We start from the raw sequence: 25,340 nt of genomic DNA, 5'->3' as shown, positions 1-25,340 counted from the left end.
CATTCTTTCTAGACTAATCTTCACCATAATAATCTTATCCCCTATTCTCTTTACATCCACTACCTCATCTATTAAGCTTTTATCCATAATAATCTCCACTCCATTTTTCGCTTGATCAATTCCTGTGTACCATATTTTATATCCAGTTTCTGATAAAGTTTTTTACTTTTTTCCCTACCCATCTCGTCTCTTGAAGGCACATAATATTAATTTTTCTCCTAATCATCACATCCACCACTTCCATAGCTTTGCCTGTTAATGTTCCTATATTCCATGACCCAATCCTTAATCTATGATTTTGTTTTTGGCCTTGACTTTGGATTTGATTTTGTTTTTGATTTTGATTTTGGTTTTGATTTTGATTTTGGACTAACTTCTTTACCCACATAAGTCCAAGCAAATACGGGAACCCTTGCTCATTTATCACTACATCCGGGCGTCGATGCAGCGGCCCTATCTCACTTGTCACTACACGGGGGCAGTGTAGCGCGTTGCTATAAAGGGTTACGCCCACGCCCAAACGATTTTTCATAATTTGTTTAGAGTTCATGTTTTGGATCTAACTAAGTTTTACGTTGGCTGTCGGCTACCTAACACAACCCTCCTCCTTTATCCAGGCTTGGGACCGGCAGTAGATAACATCCCCAAGCGGAGTTATAGGCTGAAAAAGATAAGATATATAAAATATTTTAAACTTTTGTCATTTTTAATGTATTTGTTAAATTTATTTAACAACCCTTAAAAAAGAAGTCACGTGACTTTTTATCTGTCATTTTTCATATATACTTATCTTTTTTTTTTTATAAATAAGCATATTTTAAACCTTATAAATAAAAAAAAATAATGCATATGACCTCCAATGAATTCTAAAAAAAAAATTAAAAATAGTTTGATGAAAATCTTATAATACTTTTCAATCTTATTTTAATAATTTTATATTTTAATCTGGAAAATATTTTAATCGTATATTAATACAATAATATTTTAGTTATTTTAAGAAATGTTAGCTCAACTAATAATAATTCAAATTTTTATTTTTATTTTTATGGGTTGAGTTGATTATGTTGATTGAGTGGGAAGGATAGGGTGGGCCCCCACTAGTTAATGACAATACCAAACTCCATTCTTCCACCTTTTCCCACCCATGGACTTTTCTTCACCTTTCGCTCTAGTTTGGACTTAAAATTGATAGCTGGACTTACAAAATAATTAATATATATTGTTAGATTAATTATTACAGTTATTAAAATTAATATAAAATATATATATATATATATTGTGTTTTCCGTCCAGTCAACCATCACTTAGGCTCATAATTAAAAAAAGATTAAATATCATTGTTTAAAAATTAAAAACATTTTATTTGTGTGACTAATTAGTTTTTATGTATTTTATTTGTATTTGTTAATAAATACACCAATAGACGATGTAGTTTGTCTTTAATGTGACAAATTGGTCATTGAAAAGGATGTGATGCGTCAATTTTGAAATGCTTAATTGATGAAAATGGTGGTTAATTAATTGATTGAATGAAAGTACATGCATAAACTCAAAGTCGTGTCGCTGTTTTTTTTTTTAAATAAAAAATAAAAAAATCATTTTTTAATCAAAAACAATGCACTATAGGTATTTTTTTATGTATTTTCAAAAAATAAGAATAAAAATAAGGAGCGAAAACAGCTAATTCAAATTGGTCCCTGAAAAGGGTGTAACGCGTGGAATCTCAAAAGGCGACGATAACATTAAATGGATGTCCTCAAGATTTGAAGGGTGGAAGAAGAGGTCAGGGAAGGAGGCTAAGCGAGTAGCGAAGGAGAGCTATCAGACTGGCAAGGGATCATAATCCATTTCTGTAGGAGTGGGGCAATGCCAATCAATGAAAGATAAAGCTGGGTCGGGTCGGGTGCAACCCATAACTTCACCATTGATACCTAAAATGTTGATTCAATGTTACCAAATATATATATATATATATATATATATTTTGGAGAGGGAATTATATATATTAGGAGAGGGAATTATTATTAGAGTTATGTTAAACGTTATAACTAATAACAATATAATCAATCACGTGTCGCATAACTGATGATATCGTTATTAGTGATGATTCTTAATATTATTATTATTATTATTATTAAATTAAAAATTATAATTTTTATGACATTATCTAGAATATAATACATTGAGAGGAGGAGATGAGAACAAGGGGCACAGTGGCTCAATCCTAATTTATTGGCCTAATAACTGAGAGTCTGGCCTCCACCTACCGGTATTAAAAGCGACTTGTAAAGCTTATGTTTTATTTTTTTTTTATATTTTTTTAAAATAAAAAGTGTTACCGAAATATCACTTAAATAAAAACCCAATTTGCTAAGTAAACACTGATTAATATTTGATAACATTTTGTTGACATAATTATGATTTAAATCAAATATAATAGTAGATAGAGTTCTCATGATTACGTTCGAAAATTATTATCATAATAGTCTAAAATTATCAAAATAATTTAATAACAATAATTTTATTTTATCTAAAATACATGACAAATGTGTCATCAACTTATCCAAAATTTATTGAATCAAACATTACAAATTTTAAATAAATAAAAAATAAGTTTTACACACTAAAATATTGAGGACACGCGACTCTGTTTAGGTAACGTTTATTAAAATAAGTAAAATAAAGTTATATTAAGATAAAATTAAGATATTTTTTAAATTAAAATATAAAATGATGAAATAAGATTAGAAAATATTTTAAAAAATTTATTAAATTTTTTGTTAAATTTTTTAAAATATACTAGGATGTGTGTATTATTTTTTATTTATAAAATTCAAAATATGTTTATTCAAAAAAAAGAAAGATAAGCATATTTAGAAAATATTAGATAAAAAATTATATAATTTTTTTTAAATATCGTTAGATAAATTTAACAATTATATTAAAAATGATAAAAATTTAGAATATCTTTTATATTTTATTTTTTTATTTATATATTAATTAATAAATACTAATTTAATAGATAAAAATAAAGTATTTTGGGCATAATGGAGGACGGCGAAATGAAGCTCATTCAAGCCCACGCGGGAGGAGTAAGTAAAGAAGAAAACAGCAATACGACGTCGTCTGATGCCGGTTTGTCTTGTCTCGTCTTGTCTTGTCGGGGGATCATGGCTGGGCGGAGGAAATGGTAAACCGTCCCAACGCAACGATGATTTAAACTATATATGCTTCAGGAAGTTATTATACTAATCAACATGACGTACGTCAACGTCGAATAGGGCGCCGGGCTGCATCTCTTCTTCCTTTTTACAAGTAATAAGATTATGTATGGTTTTGAAATTTAGTAAGGAAAAAAAAAATGACTGTAATTTATAAATTCACGGGCACTATTTGCCTGGCCCGAGCTAGCAAGATTAGTTCTTGATGATGATAATGATGGCAACTGAGAGAGGATGATGATGATGATGATGGCGATGATTACCATTGAGGATTGATTCGCTTCAAAGACAAGGGAAAATCAGTGCAAAAGAAACAAATCCAAGCCACTCCTACACCCCCTGTCTCTCTTTCTTCTCTCTCTCTCTCTCTCTCTCTGTCTCTCTCTCTCTCGGTTGATATTTTTCAGGGCCGGTAATAATGCCATGTTCTTCTTCTTCATCCGCAACCACTTGAGGCACAAAGTGGTTGGTTGGTTGGTTCGTTCCCTGTCATAATTAATTATAAGCAAGCTGCCGGAAACTTCAACGCTGAATTCTCGGAGCAAGCGACAGAGTGGGTTCTCGTTCGTCTCCGTTGAGTTGTTGATTTGGGCATGGCCATGGCGGCCGGCAAGCTGCTCTTCTTTCTGGTGTGCTGTGCTGCCGGGATTCATGTTATCTCCTCTTCCACCGACTCTAACGATGGTAATTGAATGTGCATCAGATATGTTTGTTGTTATTGCTTCCAAGAGCAACTTCTTTTTGAGAGCGTCATTGAAATTCTAGTTGGAATTTATTAATTCTCACAAAAACTACATCCGGTTCCGGTAGATGGAAGGAAGTTTTCGGGTTTAATGCCAAATTCATCTCTCTCTCTCTCTCTCTCTCTCTCAGGCCCTTCAACTATAATCCAAATGTGTTATAAAACTTTCAGATTTCAGAACTGTTTTTCAGGAAACTTTACCAGATCAAAAGTTGGGCCAATGGGGTAGCGGTAGGATTGTTCTATGACTAGCGATCATGTCATTAGATGCTCATTCTGGTAGTTGTTTTAGCCAAAAATCCTCTTTTAATTGTTTTTCGCATAATTTAATTGGATCTTAGCTGCCAAGAACTTGAACAAGGCTGCTAAATGCATGATCATGTTGATAGAAATTTTTGATAGAAAGGTCAGGGGCTTCACTTGTAGAGACTAACGGCTTCTTTGCAAAGCAAGGATAAGGTTATGTAGAAAAAACGGCCCTCCCTCAACCCTGCACAACGGAGCCTACTGCACTCAGGACTCCTTTTAAAATTGTTTATTCCTTTTCCTACAAGAAGAATTAGAAATAGTTGTAGACATATTTCACTTGGATCTTTTAGTAACTTCTGCTTTTACCCTGTCTGACACCCATCCAAGGGAGTCAACCAATTCTTTCCTATTTGTGATTTATGTAATAAGATTTTTCTAAGGTGCATTCTTGAATGGATTTCTGCAGCAAAAGAGGGCTCTAACTTTATTTATTTAAATTTTGTTTCACTTAACTTAAGTTAGCAACTGCAACTTTTAATTCTTGGTTCAATGCAAAGCCTAAAATGGTGGTGGTGCAGCTGCGGTACTCAGGTCGTTAAAGGACCAGTGGGGGAATGTTCCACCAAGCTGGTCACATTCTGCTGATCCTTGTGGAGGATCCTGGGATGGGGTCACCTGCAACAATTCAAGGGTGACGGCATTGTGAGTTTTGCCTGTAATTTCACCTAATTGAAGAGATATATCTTTTAGTTGAGCTCATAATGATTTATTAGTTTCTTTGTCTACAGGTAATATGCACAGCCACTTTTATGAGCATCTTATCATTTTGTCAATGTTTGCAGGGGATTAACAAGTATGGGACTCGTAGGTGGACTTAATGGTGATATTGGGGGCCTCACCGAGCTGACATCCTTGTGGGTATTCTTTCTTTCTTAAAGTAAATGAAAGGCTAGTCCGTTAGTTTGCACCAGATTATTAAAGTAATGCATGGAACCCCTTCAATAGGTGAAAGTAGCATTGTTCATAAAGATCAGTATTAAAACTTGGAACCGCTGAATTTAACCACCGTTTTGCTACAGGGATCTTTCCTTCAACCCGAAGCTCACAGGCTCCATCTCTTCTCGGTTAGGTGATCTGCGAAAGCTGAACATATTGTAAGATTCAATCACCTGCTGTATTAATGCTTACCTTTCATCTTGTTTGAATTCATACTATGTTTCATTGCTATATGCTTTCTTTGGCCTGTATACCTCATATTTATGGAAGTTGTTCTGTATTTATTTATGTCATCCAGAATCCTGGCAGGATGTGGGTTCAGTGGCAATATCCCAAATGAATTGGGCAATCTTGTGGAGCTATCGTTTCTGTAAGAACTGCCAATCACTAAACAGCTTTTTAACTGGATACTACTAAGTTAATCTCCTATACTTAATCAACTACTTCTTGCCTCTCCAGGGCTTTAAATTCAAACAACTTCACTGGTAAAATACCTGCTTCCTTGGGTAATCTCGCCAAGCTCTACTGGCTGGACATTGCAGAGAATAAGTTGACAGGACCCATTCCTGTTTCAACACCCAACAGCCCAGGCTTAGATCTCCTAAAGAAGGCAAAGCACTTGTGAGTTCAAAATATAGCTTAGGCCTGGCCCATATTCATTGCACAACTTTCTATTGCACTTGGAATGTCCTGATTTTTATGTATTCGCAGCCATTTCAATAAAAACCAGCTCTCTGGAACAATCCCTCGCCAACTTTTTAGTTCTGATATGGTACTGATACACATGTAAGTTACTACATCCCTACCGGTGTGTTGCCCTCATCATCCTCCTACTCACGGCTGTTTTATGGCAATGATAGACTCTTTGATGGAAATAGACTAAGAGGGGAAATTCCAGACACATTAGGACTTGTACAGACGCTCGAGGTTCTGTAAGTGGAATCTGAAATCTATGACGGCCCGTCGTTTAATATTGTTCTGCCTTTTCTTTACAATGACCATCTTTTCCTGATTTTGGTTGCATGTCAATCCAACTTCCGGCAGTCGTCTAGACAGAAACATCCTGACTGGTGCTGTACCGAGGAACCTGAACAACCTGACAAAAGTTGTTGAATTGTGGGTATTATTTTTAAATTGAGTGCAATTAGAGCTCGTTTGTAAAGTTAAGACTGATTGTCTACAATCTACTCCCTAATGATTGAATGTTTTATTGTAGGCACCTGGCATACAATAACCTGTCAGGCCCATTACCAAACCTGTCCGGAATGACCTTACTCAATTATGTGTAAGAAAAGAGCAACAGAGTCAATGCAATACAATTTTTCCTGACCTACAAGCTGTGTACTTTAAATGATAACATTGCTATTTCTTGTTCTCGTAGGGACTTGAGCAACAATCCCTTTCTAAGCTCAGGAGCTCCAACTTGGTTCTATACTTTACAATTGCTCACCACTTTGTGAGTTCTTAGCAAGTTAAAAAAAAATCGGAACTTCCTTGAACTAGTGAGTTCTGATATAGAAGTTCTGTCTTGATGTCAGGGTCATAGAAAATGGTTCACTTCAAGGGTCTGTGCCACAAAGACTCTTCAGCTTGCCACAGATACAGCAAGTGTGAGTGTTTCTTATCTTAAAAGATAACGAAATGTTATTAAGATAGTCTGCAACAAAGAAGCAAGATAGAAGTGCCATTTAATTCTTTTGAACTCCTACAGGAAATTGAAGAACAATCAATTTAATGACACACTGAATATGGGCAATATCATTGGCCCACAATTGCAGCTTGTAGATATGCAGAACAACCAGATATCATCTGTGATGCTGGGTTCTAGTTATACAAAGACATTAATGTGAGAGTTCATGGATCCTAATTTCAAACAGTCTATGCAATGAGAATTTTTGTCTAACCCCCAAAAATAACTATTATACCTGATAATATGCATTCCAGACTTATTGGAAACCCAGTGTGCAGCAGCAACATTGCTCTGGCAAATACAAATTACTGTCAGCTTCAACAGCAACCCAGACCTTATTCTACCAGGGCCAACTGCGGTGGCAAATCATGTTCGCCTGGCCAGTCACTCAACCCTCAGAGCTGTGACTGTGCTTTTCCATATGAAGGGACAATGTATTTTAGAGGACCCTCCTTCAGGGAGTTGTCGAATGCTACTCTCTTTCATTCTTTCGAAATGAACCTGTGGGTGAAATTGGGCCTTACTCCGGGTTCAGTTTCTTTGCAGAACCCCTTCTTTGATACTGATGACTATCTTCAGCTGAGCCTGCAGCTCTTTCCATCCCCAGGACAATATTTCAATAGGTCAGAGATTCTGAGGCTGGGCTTTGCTTTCAGTAATCAAACTTATAAGCCTCCTCATGAGTTTGGACCTTATTTTTTCATAGCCTCTCCTTACATTTTTCCAGGTAGCAAAAGTTGCCCTTTTTCTTAACTGATCATTAAGGAAAGATCAGGTTGGTTTCTAATTAATGTACACATTCTATCCTCAACAGATCATAAGGGAAGTCCCATCAGCTCAAGCACAATTGTTGGGATAGCAATTGGATGTACCCTTTTGGTCCTGGCGCTTGTTGGGCTAGGAGCATATGCTATTCGGCAAAAGAAACGTGCTGAAAAAGCAATAGAAATGAGCAAACCATTTGGTAATTCTTACATTTAACTGAAATGAGCAAATGCCTGCCTTGAGTATATATTTTTAAGCAATGCAGCTGTTAAAAATTTCTTGGCTCATTTCTTCCTTCTGTCTTCCAGCATCATGGGCTCCAAGTGGAAAAGATAGTGGTGGTGCACCACAGTTAAAGGGAGCTAGATGGTTCTCCTATGATGAACTCAAGAAGTGCACCAGTCATTTCTCTGAAAGCAATGAGGTTGGATCCGGTGGCTACGGCAAGGTAAGTGATCAAATTTCACGGCTGATGCATCCTAATAATCTTTCTAAAGTTACCACTTATTTATTTCATACATTCTTTAGGTATACAGAGGCATGATCTCTGGAGGACAGATAGTTGCAATCAAAAGGGCACAGCAAGGTTCCATGCAAGGTGGGCTTGAGTTCAAGACTGAAATTGAGTTGCTGTCACGAGTTCATCACAAGAATCTCGTTGGCCTTGTTGGATTTTGCTTTGAACAAGGGGAACAGATGTTGGTTTACGAGTATATGCCCAATGGAACACTCAGAGAGAGCTTATCTGGTAAGCTAATTGCCAGGTCAAAATTTTATAATCTTGTTGAAACTGAATTGGTTCATGAGAAACAAGTATAATTGATGGAAAGTGTTGGGGACATGAAATCTATGATTTTTGTGGTAAGTTTATAATAACTGATTGATGAAGAGGAAAAATGACAGGCAACCTCCATGAGATAACATCATATTCTTCTAAATTTTACCTAGAAAGAAAAAAAAAATAACATCTCCTTCTTTAACCACTAATAAAAATAAGGAGCAATAATAACACTAATTTCCATTTAAGAATCAAATGAATTTCATTGCTCAAAGGGCGATGGAAATACATTGAATTTTCTTCCCCATTTCTACACCATTGCCTTCTATGTGAAAAGATATCCCCTCTACGGTTCTATCAGTCGGTCATCGGGGTTAGGTATGTACCCAAGGTTATAGGTCATTTTTCCAAATTCTTTCTGTGCATTGACAAACTTTTTTGCCTTTTCCTTATGCTTCAGAGACATTTTGATCAATAAGCTGATTAGAATGACATGGTGAAACCAATTCTTTTATGTTTTCCCACTTGAAAAACCCCCCTAACAGTAACATTTATAAAAAATTAAGCTCTAAGTATACCGTCAATCTTTTGTAATTGCCTACATGACATACACTAGGAATACTATTATTCCAGTAAATATTTGTTTAATTATGCTTTCAAGTTTCAAGCATATAAAACTTTCATAGCATAGGGAAGACTTAAATGCTCATCTTTGGTACCACTTGGCTCCAGAAAAGGGTGGAATTTAGTTGATAAACATTCAAAAAGATGAAAGGCAACAGAGAAGGATGTAACATAAATGCAATTGTTTGTTGGTTTCTCTCATGATAAGCTTTTTTCGACCGAGAAAGATGATTGACAACCTCCATAATTTAGTGGAATTGCAAGAGTATGAATTCTCTTAGACTCACACTACATGTTCCATACTATATCACCATAGAGAACAAAAACTGAACTACTCTTTAACTGGGTGTGCCGACAAAAAAAAAATGAATTAGTTCATTAATTGGAGTCCCAAGCCATATTTTTCACAGGCCAAGGGTCCCATCATCGTCATCATCTTCTCTTCTCACATTGAAAAATCCCCAATGGTAGTTTTCCTACAGCGAAAGGACTTTACTCTGCTTGTTATGTTTTCCAGGGAGATCAGGCATTTATCTAGATTGGAAAAGGAGACTTCGTATTGCTCTTGGTTCAGCGAGAGGATTAGCTTATCTTCATGAGCTTGCAGATCCCCCAATCATTCATAGAGATGTCAAGTCCTCCAATATTCTGTTGGATGAAAATCTAACAGCAAAAGTTGCGGATTTTGGATTATCCAAGCTAGTTTCAGACAGTGGAAAAGGGCATGTTTCAACTCAAGTTAAAGGCACACTGGTAAGAATGACAACCATAAAAAATTTCTCAATTTTAGGTGGTCTATTTTACGATGCCTAACTAACTATACTCACATATTTTACAGCTTTCTTACCTTTGTTATCTTTTCTTGCAAAACCGGTCAAAATGAACAAGCAAAACCATGACCTAGTTAACAAAATTACAATGAGAAATATCTTGGATTCCTTTTACACTATCATGCTTTGAATAGGAAGGATCAAAAAATTGTTTTTTTGGAAATTTACAATGGGTGAGCTGCTTAAGGCTTAGCTTCGTTAATTAACTAATTGACTCTGTTCCAGCAAGTCAAGCTTAGGAATTTCACTATTGCTCTTACATCACTTGCTTAGCCTCAGAAGACATTTTTCTCCTACATCGGCATGCACCATCTCCTGTTTGTTTGTGCACGTGGCTACCTTAATTGGACAAGTATATAAGCCCATGTGTCCTATAACATCAGTTGCTGCTGACAGCTGTATAATCCCTGCATGTCCTGTTTCCTTAAAATCGATATGTTAGCAATAGGAGGAATTTTTTTTTAGTAAACCTAAGACTTTCTTTCTTTAAATATGTTATTTGATTTGATAATAAATTTGAAGGTCCAAATCTCTTACTGACTGTATATTCCTCACATAATGTCCTTTTTCTGGAGAGAGAGAGAGAGTAATTATCAAATGTTAGGTGTGCCCCAGTCTAAATAGGTAAACTTGTGAGTAGTAAACCCTCTAGTTTTTTCACAAGAACTTGTGATGTTAACCCTTTTTTTTTTGGGTAATGAACCAACCTTTTTGAAAATGGGAAATTTGGAAGTGACTTTTTACTATGTTACAAGATGTTGAATAATTTATATGCCACGTATTAGTTAATACTAAGACATTGTGTTGTGTTGACATTTTGATCCCCAACTAGATGTAGCTATAGATGAACTGAGGAAGGGCCAAAACAGGATCCTGTCAGTTCGAATTCTGATGACAGTTATGGTTGAAGAGAAGGGGTTTGGACAGCTTCTTTATAATTATCATTGAAAACCTTCCCACAATGACTGCCTACATTGACATTTCATAGTTTTTTAGAAGATAAAAAAGGTCATCCCCAATGCATGAGACTCCCATGTTGTGAGGATTAGGAAAGGGTCATTTTTGCATGCATCTTTACCTTTGCAAATAGCCTATTTCCACATCTCAAACTCTTCAGTCGCAAAGAATAACCTTACAATTGCTACCAAGACTTGCTCTCATTCCACAATGGTTTATAAGATATTATTAATATTTTCATTGTTGCAATTTGGGGTAGGCGATCAGTTTTCTTTTAAAGATCATCAGTGACTGATATGAGGATTAACATATTGAACACAAAGCCTTCTTTGTGATTCAGGTATTTGTTATAATAATTACATAGCATAGCAGAGTAGCAAGGGCTCTAGCCCGGAGCTTATACCTGAAATGCCAATACGTATCCTTGTTGCATAATAAAAGTGTCCATTTATATCCATGTTAAATTGGGAATGCCAATACTCACAAGTTTCCTTCCATCTAGATCTATTTCAATGAACATTTTTAACTTTTGTCAAGAGTGGCAGCTGGTCACAGACTTTATTTATAGATTTTAGTTATCTTTTTCTTGTTCATTTTATTCCGTTGTCCATTTCCAATGGCTTCTGTTATTAGCCTTGCAGGTTTTCTAGCCAACTCTACTAACTAAATTACCTTAATCTTTTTTTGTCAAAGATGCTTTGTGAACGAATACTTTAACCCTGTTGTTGATTACAGGGTTACCTAGATCCTGAATATTACATGACACAACAATTGACCGACAAGAGTGATGTATACAGCTTTGGTGTGGTGATGCTAGAACTAGTATCCGCAAAGCAACCAATCGAGAAGGGAAAATACATTGTTCGGGAGGTGAGAATGGCAATCAAAAAGAATGACCACGAGCATTATGGATTGAAGGAGTTGGTGGATCCAGCCATTAGAAACATGGGAAACCTTACAGGTTTCATCAGGTTTGTGGATTTGGCCATGCAGTGTGTGGAAGAATCAGCTTCAGACCGCCCAACGATGAGTGAAGTGGTGAAGTCACTGGAAATCATCCTGCAGAATGATGGTTTAAATACAAACTCAACATCTGCATCCTCATCTGCCACAGACTTTAACTCTACGAAAGGCGCTCCTAGACACCCTTACAACGATCCCTTGCCTAGAAAGGATGCCTCTGATAGCGATGCCTTCGACTACAGTGGTGGATACTCACTCTCGGCCAAAATTGAACCTAAGTAGCCAGTTCCTTTCTAGTCTTTTTGTTTGTTTACTCCCTCTTGCTAAACTGTTGTGTTTAACAATTACAATTTTTGTTGAATCAGTGAGGAATGAAATTGTTGCAGCTCTATTACATTAACAAGCCAGGTCGAGTCCAATTCAGTGTGTAGTAGTAATGTATGTATTAAGGATTATGATTGTGCTTCCCTTTTCCACTCTTCATAAATGGCAACCATGCCAGGGAAAGCAGCATCAACATAGTGTCTTTGCAAAGAAAATCCTAACAGTTGTAGGTCTTTGCGGACTTTGTAAGGATGAATACATTTGAAAACCTAAAATGTAGTAGAATGAAACCTTTTGAATTTTATGTAATTTTAGTGAAGTTATAAATTCTTGTTTCAATCTTGGAGAAGTGGTCCCTAACGTTCATTTTTGTAACTGTTATAATTATAACCCATAATTTAAATTTATCTGCAATTGAAATTCCTAATTTGACAATAATTAGGACTTTGAATTTAATTATAATTAGGACGTTATCAAATTTGATTTTAACTAGGAGTTATCTCGTCTAAATAAATATTCTCATTAATCATCTTCTTATCAGAATATAATTTTTTGTATGCATTTACAAATTATTTTAATTCTATAAATAAATGCCTAATATCCTAGAATTAGTGCAACAATATCATTTTTATAGTACCAATATTAGATTAATGATACTTTATTTTTTTTATCCATAGTTTTTCCCAATTTGAATTTTTCATGTTAAATTCCGTATTCAATTGTGTGGTAAATAATTTGTTTTCGATCCAAATTCGTAATAAACTAGTATTAGAGTCGTTGGATCAAATGATGAATTGTTGATAGATCTGCAATTTATGCATCACATTTTTTTAAAATGGTATTGATACATCATTATGCACACATTAAGCTACACAATGATGTACTAATATCTAAAATGTCCTCATCCAAAATGGTGAGCGCAATGAAGCGAGGGGTATTTATGTCATTTATGTACTTTGTGTAGCTCAAATTGTATAACAAATGATGTACAAATAGCATAACCCCACATTTTTTAGCTAGGATTTCTAGTTGTTGCTGCAGTCGACTATCACCGCCGCCGACCACGCTACCTCCGCCACCGCTTGTCGTCGATTTCTGCTTTTGGAGCAGCCGTTGCAGACCATCCCTTGGCCTTCCCCTATCATTAGTCTCCACCATCGCAGCCACCGTCGACTAATACCACTACCTCCTCGCCTAACATCACCGCTGTCATCAACATAGTTGTTAAAATCTCGATTTTATGTATACGATTTTACGATTTTACGCTTTGAAAACCCCAAAACGATTCAAATCCCATGTAAAATCTAATTTGAGGTAAAATCTTATAAAATCTCGATTTTACGTGTACGATTTTACGATTTTACCCTTCAAAAACCCTCAAACGATTTTACGATTTAGAGACTTCCATTGATTTAAGTTGTAATTTAGAGAATGTTTCCAACGTCTAAATGTCACATAGCATCTGACATTGAAACTTATGCAACAAATTGCTATATTTTGCCTCTGAATTGAAACTTGATTTAACATTGATTGTATAAGTAAATCAAAACAAACAGGTAATTAATTAATGGACCACCCAACCTTGAATCGAGTTTTTACTTGATTTAATCAATGTTAAATCAAGTAAAAATTATAACTTAAATATGATGGAAGACATTGGAAGCATCCTCTAAAGAATTTTAAGTTATATTTTACCTCTTAATTGCTTATGTTTTGCCTATAAATTGCTTATACCAACCTACTAGTTTTTGAGTTATATTTTGAAAACATCGTCTTTTGAGATATAATAATGAATAATTAGGTTATTAAATTATATTAATTTATTTTCTATAAAATTATATTATTGTAAATATATATTTACAAAAATTAAAGGATATTTTTAATTATCTCTAAAATCTTACGATTTTACGATTCGATTTTACGATCCGATTTTATGGACCCTTTTTCGATCCCACTTAAAATCCCGATTTTAACTACCTTGGTCATCAATCATTGCAGTCGTTTCAGTGTCTTCTCTAGCCAATCTCCTTCGTGACGACCGTCGAAGCCTCTGTTTCTTCCATCGGTTCGCCATCAAGCTTGTATCATCGCCTTGCGCCGGCCATCGTCGATCTCTGCCTATTCGACTGTCTTCCCAACAACCGCTGCCTTCGTCGTTTCCAATCATCGAAGCTTCGCAACTTTTTTCGGTTTCTTGGTCATCTTCTCCGACCAACTTCCTTCGCCCTGCCATCATCGGCCGACAACCTTCATTTCCCACGGTCGTTGCTTCCAACCACCTTACCCGCCGCCATTGACCCCGTCGGATGCCTCGCCTTGTCGTCAATCGACGACTTGCTCCGACGTCGATCCTATCTTTGTCCGCCATTGTTGGCTGGTATAGCCAACCCAGATCCTAGCCCATATCCAATTTAGATCTGGTCCGACCCAACTCCATTGACCCTACTATAAATCTGACAAAAAATGAAGGTTGCATTCTTTTTACTTTTTAATTTTCAATTTTAAGTTTTGAATTCATTTTCAGTTTTCTGTTTTGATAGTCTATTTTTAAAAAATTGAAAACGTGTTCTCTTTGTCATTTTGAAAAATTATTTCTCAAAACAAAAAATTAGAAAACGCATTCTCTTTAAAATTTTGAAAATAAGTTTTTAATGATATTTTATTCAATAAATTTGATTATTTAGTAAATTAGAAATATTTAATATTAATATATTATTAAAAATATATATACATTTTAAAATTAATGAATTTTATAATATTTTTTCTTATTATAATAATAAAATATGAATAAATAAATAAATATATTTTGAGTTTAAAATTTATTTTAAATAAAAACACTAAAAACAACTTTTTCTTGTTTTGAGTTTTTTTTACAATTTTCTTTTTGTTTTCAAAAATGCATTTTTAAAAACAGTAAAGAGAACGTATTTTTATTATTTTAGAAAATCAAAAACTAAAAATGATTTGAAAACAGTAAAGAGAACGCAACCGAATCTGTTTTTCCCAAATTTGCTGCCCAAATCCGGTATTATGTGTTTTTTATTGGATTTTGTTTGTCAATTATTTAGCATTATTTATAATTATTTGATATTCGTAATGACTATCTTAAAATATAATATTTTATTATTAAATCATAATATTTGATTTTTATTATGACAGGTTAACATGCATGTAATTTTGACACAAATAAATTTAGATAAAAATAAAGTCATTAAAGTAGATTTACAATGCGGGGTCATTAAGATTAATAAAGATATGCTCAGGTGGATCTTGATGCCTATATTTGATTGGCATTCCTTGTGGTGCAAATTTAGTTGATAATCATCAAGAAGATTAATTATATGTGATTTTGTTAGAATGCAGAATTGTGGATAATTTCATATTTAAATTTCTTGTCAAGATAGAGTTTGTTATAATTGTGACTCGAAATTCAAATTTGTTTGTGATTGTGATCCTTAATTTGGCCTTAATTAGAACTTTAAATTTGATTGTAGTTAAGATATTCTTAAATTTGATTTTAAATGAAATTTATTTCACCTGAAAAAATATCCTTATGAATAATTTTCTGATTATGATATAATTTCTTGTGTATATTTATAAATAATTATAAATCTATAAATAAGTGCCCAATACACGATAATTAGTGCAGCAATATCACTTTGTAGTACTAATATTAAATTAGTGATATTTTGTTATTTCTACTCATAATTTTTCTTATTTGAGTTTTTCATGTTAAATTTTGAGTTCGTTTGTGCGGTTTATGATTTGTTTGTAGTTTGTTTTCGATCCAAATTCGTAGTTGTGACATTTAGGGTTTAGGATTTGATAAGGACAACAATAGAATTAGAAACAAATTAAAGTTATCGAATAACATTTTGAGTTTTTATTTTTTTAGTTGAATCAAAAAATTAAACACAACTAAAATTAAAAAAAAAAACTAAAAATCACAAATGTTGTGTTTTGATGGATCTATTGGGGGGCTCCAACCTCACAAAATAAATACTCCATCGTCCATAAAGGTTAAAATGAATTTTAAATGGACAATAAAATAATTAAGTAGATATACCTACCAACTTATAACTTTTATTTTATAAGATGATTACAATAATATGATAAAAAAAATTTTAATAAGCACCTAATTCTGAATTATTGATAGCATTAGACATATGTCGTTTTTGTGTTTATATAAATATTAGTTGTCGACGTTTAGAATAAGTTGACCGTGATTTGTCGGCCCGTACTGAGAAAATAAACACAAATGCTAAGAGAATAAACAAATAGGACCAATAACAAACTGTTCGCAATGAAGTTTTATATGGTTCGGGCAGAATGATGCATAATTCACGATTGTTCTCTGATTATTCCGACAAACCAACAATATCTCATTTCTCATTTACAATGATTTATGACCTCTATTTATAGTGTGAGGTGTTTACAATTTTCATAAAAATCTAAAAATGATAGGATAATATTATGGAGACAATATGTTCCTATCAGCTTTATAAAATCAATAATAGATTATGCGTTATCAGAGATCTGGTTTGCCTTAGACAAGGTAGGTAGATATCGTTTCTGGTTATTCCGTGATTTTTTTGTTATGCGAGCTGAATAATCGGGCAATGAGTTAAAAGCATTGTTGGAAACATGCTTGGTCCCACGATCTAAGCTCAATTTTCGACGACGTGTGACATTGCTCTGACGTTCTTGGCCTTGGACCCGTTGAACTTTAGGAGATTGGACTGATCCACTGAACTATTTCTAGCCCATAAAAAATGATCCAGAAAATACCCGTAACATTAGTTTTATCCTCAAAAATATTTTAAGTTACCATTAGTATCTCACGACAACATAAAATTATAAATTTAAATCTTTTTATATATCTTAATACAATATTTATAATTTTACACTATACTACCCCCTCTTGTCATCATCACATCACTCGCTTCTTTGCATTCAATTTTATTTGCTTCCTTCCACATGGACAATCATTAAATTAGTGTCACACATAGTTACACTTAAAACACTTTCTAGATATTAGCTATCTTTATCGTTACTTATTTTTTTACCATATAGTCTCTAAATTAGAGTTCATTAAAAGTGGTAATATTTAACCTTAAATAAAAATTATCTCAATCTATGCTAAAATCTTATCCGCCATTTTATTCAAAATCTTAAATAAGCCTTGACTTCGTCTTGGGTTGACAAAAAAAATCTTAAATTTATTAAAAATAATTTTAATAGTCATCCAATAATTAACAATTCTCATGTCTAAATCTAGACTCATTTTTCAATCATTTTCACGAGTAAATGTGAGATGCTTATTGAAATGATATTCAATTAATTATTAATTATTTCTATTACTTAGTCATTGATATGAACATTTCTTTATTTATTTTAAGTCCTCTTTGATTATCCACATCAAAATGCATGCATCATCTTGTTTTGTCATTTTTTTTAGTAATTTATTAGTTCATTATTTACGTATGGAGAAAAGAAAAATATAATCTCTAAGTTGAAATTTATTTAATAAGATAAATAATGGACAAATGGTAATGAGTAAAATTAAACGCGCATTTAAATGATTAAACTAAAAGCAAATTGCTATTAATTAAATTTGGCACTAATAACTATATATTAGTTAGTAATAAAGGATAGAAAATTAGGGTAAAAGAGGGTCCAACCAGAGTGGGCCACGTGTCGCTAAATAAAGAGGGTCACATCGAAAGGCCATCCCGCATCCCGTTTCGTCATTGTGTATTTGTTTCCAGGTTGTATAATTATAATTACGAAACGCGAGTAGTGATCCGTGGGGCGGGGATCGATCGGAGGAGCAGGCAACCATAAATAAAAGGAGAAGGAAGATCGGAGCGTCGGTCGGCGCTGCCACTTGCGTACGAATCATTGCTGCTTCCGGTAATGCAGCCATTCGCCGGCATTGGAGCGCGGACGCTTCAGAGTCCGTCCGTTGTCCCGTGATTGATAGATTCACCGATTAGGTCGGAGAGGAATTGTAGTTGCTGCTTCCGCAATCACGAATCTGAGGGCGGAGAAGAAGAACGACGAAAGGCCGAGAGGAGAATCTGTATGTGAAGGAGGGAGATGAAGGGCGGGGGTTCGTCATCGTCATCGTACGGCAGTCTCCCTCCGGCGAAGAGGCGGTGGAGAGGCCTCGTGGTCGGAGTGCTCGGCCTCGTTCTGCTTTCCATGCTTGTTCCCCTCGTCTTCCTGCTCGGCCTCCACAACGGCTTTCACTCTACTCCCGGTATTCCCCTCTCTCTTTCTCTAGATCTGTTATGTTCTTTGTTTCGTGATTCTATTTCTGTAGTGGATTGGCAATGCGCTTTCCGTGCTGTCTTAGATCCGTTCGCCGCCAGTTTCCTCCCCCCTTGAATCTGCATGTTATGGCGGTTAATTAAGTGTATGCCAGCACGATTCAGGGCCTTAACCGTTAACTTCCGGTTGATGTATTCCAATTATGTACTGTTATCTTCTTTTTTGTATTTCTTAGGAGACAGAATCGTTCTTAATTAAATAATGTACCTCGGATCTTCGTGTTTTGGTTCGAAGCTCGTTCGGCTTCTTTTTTTCTCTCGCTTGAGATCCTGATATAATACTTTGGGGCTTTATCTCACATTCTTATCCTCCTGATCCTTGCATTGCCTCGCACGGATTCACAATTTTTGCCTAGCCAGAGGAATGTCCATATTTATGTCTTTGATTTTTTCCTTTTCCTAATCGAAGGTTTAATTGTAAATAACTTCCTTTCTTCTTTTTCCTTTTGCATCTCTTGCAGCATATCCAACCGAACAACGAACTTCAGATTCTGTAAGGATGCAGAGGCATTTATAAATTCAGAATTTGCAGCAACTGTTTAAAATTTCTTCTGCCAATTTTGACACATTTGTGTTGATTCTTTTTCTTTTTCCCTTGTGTTTTTCGTGATGTCAATCAGATTGATCTTAAAGTTTATGATCGACACAGCAGGGGTAAATCTGGGAATCAGTCTAAGGTAATGCCTTTTGTTTGGTTATTTGGCAACTTGGACTTCTCCAGTAGTCACTAGAAGAACTTGGATATTTGGAAAAAAAAAAAACTCTGCTTTAATTTCTCATAGATTTTGCATGTTTATTTTGCTGTTAAACCCCGAAATGGAGCTCTCCTATTTTTCTTTCTTGTTTTTGTTTTTTAATACTAGTGAGTTTTTGTTTTCATTTACTCATTTCATTGGCAGGGAGACCAATCAACAGCACATGTAGATGACCTCATCAGAAGATTGGAACCAACTCTTCCTAAGGTTCATTGCATTCTGCTCTGATGGTTAAGACTCAACTTCTTGCACTGTTAAGTCATGAATGGTAGTGCTTTAATTTCATATTTAATCTGTTGAGGGAAAGAAGAGTGTTCCTTTGTTTGCTGTCTGAAAGTATAGGCACAGCCTGTTTATCTAGACCTTGATGGAAGAATTCTCACCTCTTGATCTCTCCTTGCAACCTCTCCCCCCTTCTATTCCCTATGTGTAGTGTCTGAAACTGATAGGTATAGCTTGTTAATCTAGATCTTGATAGGAGAGTTCTCACCATTAAATAACAGCCCCCTCCCCGGGGCGTGTGTCCAAGGTTGGAGGATAGGAAATAAACTATCACAATATCACCCCCTCTTTGTCTAAAATCAAACTTATCATTTGAGGTAGATATGAGCAAATTGCTGTTGCAATTCATCTTATAGTTTTCTGGTTGCATCCTTGCATGAGAGCTCCTTCTAGAAACCATAAATACCTCCTCAATCAATTGATGGCTGTATGTAATCGACAAAAAGCTATGGCTAAATATCAATTCTTTGAACTTTGAAAAAAGAGGAAATTGTTGCATTATGTAATACCATACTTGCTTTTATTGTCGTTAAAATGAAAGACTCAATGTTCCAATACTAGATGGTTATTAAGTTCTTGCAACATCTTATCTCTACCTCAAAATTGCTCCCTCTGCATCTATTCAAGATAACCTGTGGGGCTAGTCAATTATCAAAGGCTGAACTAACTCATGTACTGTATGAGAGGGTGTAATTCCTGTGGCAAATATATTGATGTTATGCCCACTGAGTCCACTTTACCTGTTGTTGGCTGTGCCCCAACAAAGCACCTAGGATAAGACCATTTGCTTGCTGATGGAATTCTGGCCTGGTTTAGTCCCTATAATTTGAATTATCCTTCAAAGAAATTCTGATATATTGGCTCATCACCAGTAGCAACAGATCTCAAAAAGGCATGCAGCATTATATCTTCCTCCACAAAGATTTCTGCCACCCCTGGGCTAATACTTGCTTTAAGCAGTTAACAACCACAAAATGGCTTATTTTCCTTCTGATTTAGATGTACCCTCAATAATGATATCCTCACAAACAGGCTTGGAAATCTGTAAAGCTGCAGTAATCTGGTAAGAGATGTGACCTGTTATTCTGCTAGCTGGCATATACGCAATCTGCTATGAACTGTTGGGCATCTCTCATCATTCCTCTCCAGTGGTATGGCCTTTTGTAGGTTTCTGAATTGTCTGGAATGACCCCCAATCTGATGGCTTGAAACTTATGGAGCATTTGTTGATTAAACGTATGTCCTGCTGGTATGATCAACTTGACCTTGTAGGTTAATTGTCCATTGGTGGCAACCTTTAGCTGAAATCACAGTTCAGTTTTTTCTGCAACTTCCTGCAAATCCTCCACAGCTTATCATGCCCATTTGGCCCGTGCTTAATTTCATTGTAGACAGCCAATCTGGGAACATACGCAGCAGCATTCAGTTGATTGTCGTAAAACCACTATTGAGAACATGTGCGACCATAGTCTATCTAATGATCCTACTTGCAATTTGAAATTCAAATCCTAAGAAGTACTGATAGGGATTGGGTATTGATACAAGTATGGAAACAGATACAATATACTACAATTTGAGAAATTTAAGAATTCAGATACTACAGGAATATGACAATCTTTTTTTTTTCCCTACATTTTTTATTCGTATAGTTCTCATGAACATAATAAACGACAAGTACTAAAAATATTGAATAAGATACTACTCTCATTTTATAATAATGGTAACAATCTACGGAACTATTGATGAAATATGATCACTCCACCATAAAGATACCATTAGATCCTAAATAATGACACTATAAACATCATTCATTATAGAAAATAACAAATATTTGTAATTTCTTAGTTATAATTAGGTTCACTTTTTATTTTTATTTTTTTACCCCCAAAACTTAAGAGTATAGAAATTTTATCCCAAAAAAAGTTATAAAAATCCTATTGAAAACCTATTCTGTACTTCAGCGTGTCTATTATGGGTTTGTTGCGTGTTCTAGCTGTGTCTGAAAACAAAAGTGTTAGGACACCATTTGGCGTGACCAACAAGTTCCTGCAGTGTTTGATAATTAAGTATTCCTGTATACCTGTCCAATGGGTGAGACACCTGGAATGAAGTGTCCATGCCCCCAGTGATTTACTAACCATGTTATTTCAACTCTGAAAAAATTATTCCTTTCAAATATATTTCAAACTACCTTGATGAGTGAATCTAAAATCATGGTATAATAGATAATGCTGTCATTTTTGAAACATCTATACCACTGCCACAAATTCTTTTGCACAGGTCGATTTCCTTAAAAGCCTTTACCGGAGAAGCCCTTGCTATGTATTGATAGGCTGATCTTCTTGGGAGAGCACTTCAAGGAGACCAGTACCAAAATGATCACTTTTTGCTACAATATTTTTCACAAGAGTTGGCATATCCAATAGCACAGTGCCTGAGGGTAGCATGATTAAGAGTTTCAAAATGCTTTATCTGTTATTGATTTCCATTTGAACCCTTGTCCCCCATAATATCAATTAACATCGACACCCAGCTGACACAGAATGCCCCGGGGGGCAATGGTAGTTTCTTGCAATGGCAAATCAGTCATTGCCTTAACCTAACTCTCTTACACACGCACACACACATGCTCCTTTACCAAGGTAACGTGTTCCAATTACTAAACATTTTGCTGGCAGAATGTATTTGTAGAACAATTCATTCTCTGCTGCTTATTCCTTAGAACATCCCATACTATGTTCACATGCTATAGGTGCTCTGCCCAAGACTAGATCTAGACTAGGATGCCATCAAAGGGTAGTAAGAGAAATTTATTGAGAATTGATGGAAGATATGATTCGGTAGTGCCTGAAATCATGTTGATGTACCACCACAACATGAGTAGAAAATTTATTCCTCATTATTAAATTTGTGAAGGTCCTGTAATTAACACAAAGGAGCCCTTATTATTCTTTTCTTGGCCAGTAGTCCTTGAAGGGGAAAAAGAGCTATTGTTGTACTGAATGATTCTAATCTCAGATGTTGCCTTCATAGTCATATTGAATCTCGATTACTTTTTTTGGCACATCAGGTTATTCATAAAGTTGTACACTGGCTAGTTTGCGCCATCTCGGTGGCATTATTTTGAGTTTGTGATGTAGGCAAACTTGGAGGTTCTTCAATATTTTTGAGTAGACATCTAACAATTATGATCATTCAGGAATGGAAGTAGGAAACTGTGTGTCAATTGGAAATGCAAATGGTAAAATTACTCTAGATGGATGTATCCCAACTACTGAGTTGAATAGTTATTCATTGCAAATTGTAAAACTTCCTTAGATGGATGTCGCCCACCTGCTGAATCACATGATTAATTACATCAAATCTCCCCTCTAATTTACCTTTCAACTGATGCTTCTTTCCTTCTTAGGGGAAAAAAAAAAAATCCAACATTAAGCACTTCCCAATGCATTTGACATCCCTAAACTACAAAACCACTGCCAGTTTAAGACCATATATATTTTAGCCAACATCAACAGCTTTACTAACCTTAATCCCACTAGGTGGATTTGTTACCAGACTAGCTTGCCAACTATCTCTATCCATAGCCATAACTTCTTTAGAGTCCTTATTTCCTGTGTTATTTTTATATCTTTGGTCTTCCTCTATTTTAGCCAATAACGTATTAAGTCTTAATCTTATCAGGTCATTGGTTTTATTTCACCAATTATCTCTATTGATGACTATATTTTCTGTAAGACTATTATAATGCAAGTCATGTTTAAGAGTTCCCTACCAATGTTTTTTTTTGGTCCTTTTGGTCTTCCTCTACCTCATTTACTGAAAACTTCTTCCATTCCATCTACTCTTCTTACAAGAGCATTTGTTGATCTTCTTTTTACATGATCAAACCATTTTAGTTGCATTTTGAATATCTTATCTTTAATAAGAGCCATTCTAACCTTATGATGGACATTGTTTCTTATATTGTTGTATATCCATGTGACATCCTCATCTTTGTTAAGTTCATATTTTACACATGTTGATCTTTTATTGCTTAGGATTCTATGCCATACAATAGAGCTGGTCTTATAGTAGCTCAATAACATTTTTCTTCTTTTAGCTTTAATGGGAATTTTACTATTGCATTAAATGTTAGATGCACTTCTCCATTTTAACCAGGTTGCTTTAATTCTGTGAGTAACTTTTTAATAATTTCCCCATGTTTTTAGACAGTTGACCCAAGATATTTGAAATGATATATATACATTTTCTTGGTTTAAATGATATCTTCTTTGAATGCTTGATCTTCAATATTTACCATAACATCTTTTATGCATTTATTTTTGCTAAATTGGATTATATCAAGGATTTTTAAGTCCTTATCTCTTTGCTTTAGTAATGGATGAAATTACCAAACACATTCAAGAAGAGGTGCTCCTCTATTTTAGCCTGTGAAGCACAGACACAGTCATGGGACACGACATTTTCCAAAAATATAGGACACGATTCAGTCGGGATACATTAATAAATACAATATATTTTTATATTTCTAATGACATATTAAAGTAAAAACTATATTTCAAACTCATAAATATGCATTTAAAATTCATAATTCAAAATTTCAAATGAATAATTCTAATCTAATTAGCAACCAACTCACAAGTCATTACTCATTTCAAATTCAAACACCAAAAAGTCCAAAACAAGTATTTAAGATTCAAAGAAAATAAATACTAGAGCTAAGAGATAAATAAATACAATACTAAGAGGGTACAAGTGTGTCAAAATCCAGTTAATGTTCAAAGACAAGAGGATTCAAGTGTGTACGAGTAAGAAAACAAAAGAGTCTAGTGATGAGAACATGGAAAAAGGGAAGAGTCATGCAATTACCAAGTCAGAAAATTAGAGTTGTTAAAAAAATCTTTATTTTTAAGTCTTTGAAAGTGTGTTGAGAGGACACGTGTCCTCTTAAAAGAAAAAATTAAAAAAGTTTTGAGCACGTCACATGGGCATGCCCAGCACATATCGATCCCTGAGATGCCGGCGACGCAAGTACGACAGCCCCTAGGAATTGTCTGTGCTTTGTGGATTTTAGCTAATTGGATGAAAACTAATCTACTTGGAATCCCTTGAATCCCAAAAGAAAACATTTTTCAGCCAATTACTTGCTATGCAACATGGAAGAAGTAGAAATCTGAGAGAGAAAATAGATAGCAGAGAAGAAGACTAAGATATGTAGAGGAAGAGAAGTGAAGTGATGCAGCACAGAAGGCTACTAGGATATGTAGAGGAAGAGAAGATATGTGATGCAGCAGAAAAGGGATAGCAGAGAAGTAGAAATCTGAGAGAGAAAAGAGATATCAGAGAGGAAAACTAAAATATATAGAAGAAGAGAAGAGAAGTGATGCAGCAGAGGGAAAGAGAGAGAGAGAGCTCAAAGTTCTCTCAAAACTTAACTTTCTTATTCATTGTCAAAAACATGTTTTTGGATTACATGAATCAGCCATATTTATAGGCTAAAAATCCTAAAACAACTAGAACTCTTTCAAAATAATCCTAAGATACTGTTCCAGTGCTACTTCAAATCTAGAATGAATTTTGTAATATTCAAACTAAAAAAACAACTAATAGATTACATAAGCAGGACAAAACGAAAAAACCTAATCGTATAAAATTAATATTTATTTGATGTGTCCTTGGCTGCATCCCAACACCTCTCAACAATTAGTGGCTGGAACTATTACTCTCGATTTGTTCCCCTTGTTAGTTTATTTTCTTGGAGCATTGTCAATCTGATAACTGCAGGCCATGTGGTGGGTTTTAGGCAATTAGATATCAGTTTTAACTTAA

At 34.8% G+C, this 25,340-nt stretch overlaps 2 protein-coding genes across 7 annotated transcripts in view; both read left to right on the top strand.

The window, feature by feature from the left end:
* LOC127788368 (leucine-rich repeat receptor protein kinase HPCA1) overlaps positions 1 to 12,218 on the top strand; it is a 54,830-nt gene extending 42,612 nt beyond the window's left edge. The window contains exons 2-20 of one of the 3 annotated variants that reach the window (XM_052316555.1): positions 3,703 to 3,905; positions 4,791 to 4,914; positions 5,055 to 5,126; positions 5,292 to 5,366; positions 5,507 to 5,578; positions 5,668 to 5,829; positions 5,920 to 5,994; positions 6,069 to 6,140; positions 6,253 to 6,324; positions 6,425 to 6,493; positions 6,590 to 6,664; positions 6,747 to 6,818; positions 6,920 to 7,054; positions 7,153 to 7,625; positions 7,713 to 7,862; positions 7,972 to 8,111; positions 8,192 to 8,411; positions 9,583 to 9,818; positions 11,588 to 12,218. In XM_052316555.1, the coding sequence (XP_052172515.1) occupies positions 3,815 to 3,905; positions 4,791 to 4,914; positions 5,055 to 5,126; positions 5,292 to 5,366; positions 5,507 to 5,578; positions 5,668 to 5,829; positions 5,920 to 5,994; positions 6,069 to 6,140; positions 6,253 to 6,324; positions 6,425 to 6,493; positions 6,590 to 6,664; positions 6,747 to 6,818; positions 6,920 to 7,054; positions 7,153 to 7,625; positions 7,713 to 7,862; positions 7,972 to 8,111; positions 8,192 to 8,411; positions 9,583 to 9,818; positions 11,588 to 12,097 (2,895 nt within the window). In that variant the 5' untranslated portion in view covers positions 3,703 to 3,814 and the 3' untranslated portion in view covers positions 12,098 to 12,218. Of the gene's footprint in view, positions 1 to 3,324; positions 3,906 to 4,790; positions 4,915 to 5,054; positions 5,127 to 5,291; positions 5,367 to 5,506; positions 5,579 to 5,667; positions 5,830 to 5,919; positions 5,995 to 6,068; positions 6,141 to 6,252; positions 6,325 to 6,424; positions 6,494 to 6,589; positions 6,665 to 6,746; positions 6,819 to 6,919; positions 7,055 to 7,152; positions 7,626 to 7,712; positions 7,863 to 7,971; positions 8,112 to 8,191; positions 8,412 to 9,582; positions 9,819 to 11,587 lie in introns of those variants that run through there. The other 2 variants (XM_052316554.1, XM_052316553.1) reach the window with 2 other exon arrangements.
* A 5,690-nt stretch (positions 12,219 to 17,908) lies between these two features.
* The window catches only part of LOC127788848 (probable galacturonosyltransferase 7), a 33,004-nt gene continuing 25,572 nt past the window's right edge, over positions 17,909 to 25,340 (top strand). Inside the window, exons 1-4 of one of the 4 annotated variants that reach the window (XM_052317492.1) lie at positions 17,909 to 18,401; positions 18,933 to 18,964; positions 19,092 to 19,148; positions 19,371 to 19,433. In XM_052317492.1, coding sequence (XP_052173452.1) covers positions 18,239 to 18,401; positions 18,933 to 18,964; positions 19,092 to 19,148; positions 19,371 to 19,433 — 315 coding nt within the window. In that variant the 5' untranslated portion in view covers positions 17,909 to 18,238. Of the gene's footprint in view, positions 18,402 to 18,932; positions 18,965 to 19,091; positions 19,149 to 19,370; positions 19,457 to 25,340 lie in introns of those variants that run through there. The other 3 variants (XM_052317491.1, XM_052317494.1, XM_052317493.1) reach the window with 3 other exon arrangements.

The sequence above is a fragment of the Diospyros lotus genome, chromosome 13 (genome assembly GCF_014633365.1).
Source record: "Diospyros lotus cultivar Yz01 chromosome 13, ASM1463336v1, whole genome shotgun sequence".
Taxonomy (NCBI): Eukaryota; Viridiplantae; Streptophyta; class Magnoliopsida; order Ericales; family Ebenaceae; genus Diospyros; species Diospyros lotus.
This window is presented reverse-complemented; position numbering and strand designations above follow the sequence as displayed.